We start from the raw sequence: 6,218 nt of genomic DNA on the forward strand, positions 1-6,218 counted from the left end.
ATCCATCGATCTAGATTCACTGTTGTGAAAAATCGGATCTGGATCTCATTAAACCATGATCCATCCCAACACCGGTCAGTTTTCATCCTAGTGTCACCTCCAAGCCCTAAGGACAAAACTGTAATCGTCTCAGATGGTGAGAAAGATAAGTAGATGGATCATGGATCCGGAACAAGCAAAACAGAGGAGAGACTGAGACTGGGACGAGAGAAGAGAGAGAAACAGAATAGGAGAGAGAAAAACAGGAGAGAGAAAATTTGGGTCAGTTAAAAGAGACAGAGGCCGGAACGTCAGTGGAGAAAATATTCACTGTCCTCTCTTTACCACCCATCTGTGTATAAATGCACCCCACTCCCTCACTTCATTCCCCACCACCCTCCAATGGAAGAAAACGCCACCGTCACCACCACCACCACCACCATCATGTCGACCTCCTCTTCGTCCACCACCTCCTCCTCCTCTTCTGCCTCCAACACGCCGCAGGAGAGCTCGAGGCCGCCGGCCTTCGAGCCACCGGAGGGACCGACGGAGCCCATGGAGTTCCTGGCGAGGTCGTGGAGCGTGTCGGCCTTGGAGGTGTCGAAGGCCATCACCTCCCCCGCCGCCGCCCTATGCAAGTCCAAGAACGGCTCCGCCATCCCCGAGGATGCCGCCGGGGAATTAGAGGACCCCTCGCAGTCCGTCGCCGGAATCCCTTTCTCCTTCGCCTCCTCCGCCACCTCCCAGCTCGTCCTCGAGAGAATCATGTCTCAATCTGTGAGTAGTTCCTTCCCTCTCTTTGTGGGGACGATTCATTTCTTACTAAATTTCTTTCTTTCTCCTTCTCTTCCGCAGCTCGTTGCCATTTTGTTGTGTCGGTGAGTTTGTTGTCGCTGAGTATTTTTGCGGTTTTGCTTTGTGGCAAGGAAGTCTATTTAACGTATATGCCATTTAACTTCTCTCTCTCTATCTTTTCCTTCTTTTTGATGGTTTATTGCTCTGTGAAGACGTTGGTGTTAATTGGTGGTTTATGCATTAGAATATGAGTTGTTTCGTTTTGGGGAGACATAAATGTCACTCAAATTTCTTGTTTTTTTTCTTTGGTTGCTTTGACGGTGTTGGTCATGTTGGTGTCAGTATCATTATTAGTTTTAAAACCATTTCATTTGCTTTCATCCTCCTTCTTCTATCCTTCTAGCTCGTTTGAGTTGGGGGTGTTGAGGGATTGTTGTCCTGTGGTGAGGAAATACTGAAATTGCTTCCTCGTATTCTTTCTTCTTCTCATTGTGGAATCATTTTCTTTGTGTTCGGGTGGTTTGTGATTCTGTGAAAAGGAAGAGAAGAAGAGAAATGGGGTTCAAGAGTTTGTTGATTTTGGGGAGTTTTTCTTTCTTTTCTTTTTCTTTTTTGGTTTTGTTAAGGTGTGGTTTCAGATGTTGGTGGATGAATGTTGGAAGAAATGAAATTGGAGAACGGGGTATCGAAGCGGGGATTCATGATTGAAGTTGGTGTTCTGTTTTATTCTCGTTGTGTGTTTTTTCTTCTGTACTCGAGTGCTTTTTTAGTGGGAAAAGGTATAAAGAATGGGATCCTAGTGATTGAACAAGGTGTTCTCTTTTTTGTTCTGTATGCATGTTTTTTCTTGTGTATTCCACAGCTTTTATGAGGGAAAGAGATTCTATAAAAAAATTAAGATTTTAGAGTTTATATATTTTTTTCATTGACAACGAAACTACAAAAGAAGTGTCCCCTCTTCTTTTCTGAATGAATTTCTTCTTTTATGTTTATCCTCTCTCTCTCTCTCTCTCTCTCTCTCTCTCTCTCTTCTAAACAAATGGGGTCCCGTCCCTTGCCATTATTTGTTGTTTTCCTTTAGTTCATGATTTATATCTATCCTTTTCTGCTCTATCATCCCTCCTACCTCCATAAGTAATTAAATATGAGTGGTCCCGAATATGAGAATATTACATTCCCCCACCTCTCTCTCTTTCTCTCCTTTTTTTGTGTTTGGGTGGTTACAAGATAAGCTTCGCTTCGCTGTGTTTTAGTGATTTTCTTCATTCTTAAATGAAAGTTGAGATCGTGAAAGAAACTCCTTCCTTCCATGATTCAGCAGGATGTATCCCCCAGAACCTCAGGGAGGCTCTCTCACAGCAGCGGCCCTTTGAATGGTGGTGGGTCCTTCACTGACAGCCCCCCTCTCTCCCCTTCCGAAATGGACGACATTAAGGTTTGTTCTCTCTCTCTCTCTCTCAAATATTTTGACACTAATTTGTTCTCTCTATCTGTTTCCTTGAGATTAAACGTGTTGGGACGTTGCAAGAACAAAACCCGGTGGTATGTTATATAACTGGTGGGGTCTGCCTAACCCCTCCAGCTTGCCTTTAAAAAAAAAGTTTTGAAATAGCGTAAGCTCACCCATTAATTTCACGAGATTCTGTATTTTTGGATTCTCGTGTAATAAATTGTTGACGTACACGGCGTTTCTCTCCCGCACGAAACCCGCTGTAGCCTACTTTTGTTTCTAGCCCCTCCCCCCCCCTACTTGTTTGGCTAGAAGCCCTAGAACTCTGGTTGCTCTCTAGTTTCATTTTTAATTTTACCCCAAGTCCCTGTTGAAAATTACATTAACCGCCACCCCCAAAAAAATCTCGTCTGCTACTTTCCTGCTTCCCCTAACTTTGGAAACTTGATGTTGAAAGCGGCCTTCATATATCAGAATTCTGGCCTTATTTAGGCTCTGGAAAACTAGGTGCAGGAGGTAGCTCGAGTGGGAAGTGTGGAATGTCCAGCGCCAAAGTCGTTTGGGATGGATGAAGTTGTGAGAAATGATGGAACTGAGGTGATATTTGACACTTCCAGTTCCACATTTCACTTTTCACTAGTTGCCAAATACTGCACCAGTTCCCACACCCGTACCTTTCCAATGCTCTTCCAGTATTATTTTCAGCTTTTCAGCTGCACAAGTGGAAGTGGTAAATCCCGTGCTGAATCGTTACACTTATCCCAAACAACCATGTGGATTTACTAAAACCAGAAATTTTGGGAATTCCATAACTGCATCCTTAGCTACCACCCACTGAAAGTTTCCAAACAGGGCCTTAGGCTTGATAGAGCTAGTCATGTAGTACATAGTTCACTTGTTAGTCTTAGCTCATAACTGCATCCTTAGCTACCACCCACTGAAAGTTTCCAAACAGGGCCTTAGGCTTGATAGAGCCAGTCATGTAGTACATAGTTCACTTGTCAGTCTTAGCTCATAAGGATTTTGCTGACTTGCTTGCTAGGTTTGTAGCTCTATATTTGGGGAGGTTTACGTTGGTGGAAATTCGGGGGGTTGTATCTGGATAATCTTAAACATGGTCTTAAATTAATGATTTATGATGGTTATGCTAGCTGCAGACATGTTTTGCAACTAAGAACTTGTTAAATTCTTGTGCCAATTAGGGCTCACTGGCGACTAAAAACTTGGTCACGTTTCCAGTTAAGCTAAGCATAACCAACCATGAATTTACTCTCATTTGGACTGTAACAAGTCATCTTCTGTTCGAGTTGCATTATGTAAAGACCTGCGTGGCTTGAGGTATAACCGGGTTCAAGTGGGTATTTCTATTTGAAAACACCATTAAGAAGAACTTGATGCTGTGGCCATATCTTTAAAGCTGACTGAACTCGCGTCGTGTGGTCTGTAAACTTCCCCTGATCTTGAATCTTGGAAGCTTGGCCTAATCATGCTGGGATCCTTTTGTTTATGTGTTTGTCTTGCCAAGAATCCACAAATTTTGGTATTTAAGTTATTCTGAGATTTGGTTGAGTGTGAGTTGCTGAGACAATGAGTTGGTTCAATTGCAGTTCTGCAGGCTGAGCAACACGGCGCAGGCTCACTACAGAGGGAAGACAGTTGGGAGATGGCTCAAAGACAGGAGAGAGAAGAAGAAAGAGGAGGCTCGCACACACAATGCCCAGGTTCATGCTGCTGTTTGCGTTGCTGGAGTAGCTGCAGCTGTAGCTGCAATTGCTGCTGCAACTGCTGCTTCCTCCAAAGAAGAACAGTCTAAAACAGATGTGGCCGTCGCATCTGCTGCCACCCTTGTGGCAGCACAGTGTGTTGAAGCTGCAGAATCACTGGGTGCTGAGCGAGATCACCTGACCTCCGTTATCAATTCTGCGGTTAATGTTAGAACTGCTGGTGACATCATGACGTTAACAGCTGCAGCTGCTACGGGTAACACACTCTTTCATTCCTTTGAATGTTTCTACATGTAACTGGATAATGTTTAGTGGATCGAAGTCTTGGCTATCATTCAGCTATTTGGAGATTCAGCAGCAATAGGCTTGTGCCAAATTTTTTCAACGGACTTTACTTAGAATGCTACAAGTCTATTATTCCTGCTGTCTGGATCTCTGAACAAGTAGCATGCATCCTTATATGAACCTTGATGAAGTTCCTGATAGAAATAGCCTTTAGATTCAACCCTGTTGTTACAAAGGCCTGGTCAATGTTTTTCATAGACTCAAGGAATGATGTGTATATAAGTCTACGATTCAGATAGGGTAAATGACTTGGGGCTAGAAGAGGTCGGTGTGTGTTGTATCCGACTGGTTGTCTTTGGTCTAACGAACTCTTCAAATGATGCAGCTTTACGTGGGGTGGCAACTCTAAAGGCAAGGGCTCTCAAGGACGTGTGGAACATCGCAGCAGTGATACCGGTTGATAAAGGAATGAACAGCAACAACAACAACAACCAGCAATCTTCCTTCAGTGGGGAGCTTGCGCCTGAGGACAATTTCTTTGGCATTTCCTCCCAAGAATTGTTGGCAAGAGGAGGGGAACTCCTCAAACGCACTAGGAAGGGTAAGCTTTCTAGAAGTGCTAACAGTAACAAACAACATAGCCATTCTGACATTGAATTGGCCATAACTGAGGAACTAAATTAGTCTGAGTCAGGAACTGGGCCTTCAAATCCATTATTTTCATGTTTGTTATCCTTCTGATCTTAGAAATGTTGCTTGATGTAGGTGACCTTCACTGGAAGCTGGTCTCCGTTTATATTAACAGAGTGGGGCAGGTATTTTACTGCATTTTCTTTCAATTTTTCATATTTCTATCTTTAGATAGATCACCATGTTTGTGAATTCATGTCTGCAAATGCTTGTGGATTCAGGTGACACTTAAGATGAAAAGTAGGCATGTGGCAGGAACTATCACCAAGAAGAAAAAGAGTACGCTTCATGTTCTCTTTTCTCTCCTTGACATGTTAGCATTACAATTAAGTTTACTTGACAAAGTGATTTGAAACTGAGAACCACATTCATGATCTCAGATGTAGTATTGGAGGTCTGCAAGGACGTTCAGGCATGGCCAGGGAGACACTTGCTTGAAGGCAGCGAGCAGCGGCGGTACTTTGGATTGAGAACAACAGCTCGGGGAGTGATTGAATTCGAGTGCAGGAATCAGAGGGAACACGAAATCTGGACCAGAGGGGTGTCAAGGCTGCTCAGCATTGCCAGTGAGAAGAAACGACCGGCAACAGTGTGTGAACGGTGAAAACTATGACTCCTGTGCAGTAGGATTTCATAGGATCCTCCATGGCCCACTTCATACATTTTTTTTCTTTATAAAGTAAAAGATAAAAGGGAGGAACTCTGTAGTCTTTAATGGTGGTCTCTTTTGTTCTTTTTGTTCTGTAAAATTGTATTCAATGGTTTTCTTCTTTTTCTTTTTAGTCTCTATAAGTTTTGTATAAAATAGTATCAGATAATAGAGGGCATTCTGTGATTTAGTAATGGTGTCACTCTCTTTTCCTTATAACAGAAAAAAGCGACTCTTCACTCACCATTTGGAACGGTCAAAAAGCAAAAAACTTAGATTCCTCTGCCTTTTACTGCAACTAGTCATGCATCAGCAGGCAGACCTTCCATTCTGTTTCTTTTCCAAAATACCCTAAATGTCCACTAGCCGTTGGATAAAGTGTATGTAGTGTTTAGATGATGTCTAGAAGCCATTAGTTATTAAAGTTATGCTTTGCCCGCTGCCCAACATCCTGGAAGTTCCAGCTTTCTTAAATTTCAAGAATCAAGAATCCATAAAAATGTGTTTTTGATATATGAGTACTATCAAGCGAAAACTGGTAGTCTGGATATTGTAATGTCGTCTATGTATCCTCTAAAGGTGAACAAAATCCTAAACTTCTTGGACCTTTTATCATTTCATGGTAAAGGCAGGAAGTGCAACAAAT

General features: G+C 42.7%; 1 protein-coding gene across 1 annotated transcript; it reads left to right on the forward strand.

The window, feature by feature from the left end:
- The first annotated feature begins 381 nt into the window (after nt 1-381).
- LOC149827726 (VAN3-binding protein-like) lies at nt 382-5,762 on the forward strand. The gene is made up of 7 exons (XM_090018565.1): nt 382-756; nt 2,093-2,209; nt 3,832-4,204; nt 4,619-4,834; nt 4,999-5,048; nt 5,145-5,202; nt 5,304-5,762. Exons 1-7 carry the CDS (start codon nt 382-384, stop codon nt 5,525-5,527), a joined length of 1,413 nt encoding a protein of 470 aa, XP_089874691.1. The 3' UTR covers nt 5,528-5,762.
- The last annotated feature ends 456 nt before the right edge of the window (nt 5,763-6,218 follow it).

This window comes from Nuphar pumila, chromosome 10 (genome assembly GCF_984573655.1).
Source record: "Nuphar pumila chromosome 10, dmNupPumi1.hap1.1, whole genome shotgun sequence".
Classification (NCBI taxonomy): Eukaryota; Viridiplantae; Streptophyta; class Magnoliopsida; order Nymphaeales; family Nymphaeaceae; genus Nuphar; species Nuphar pumila.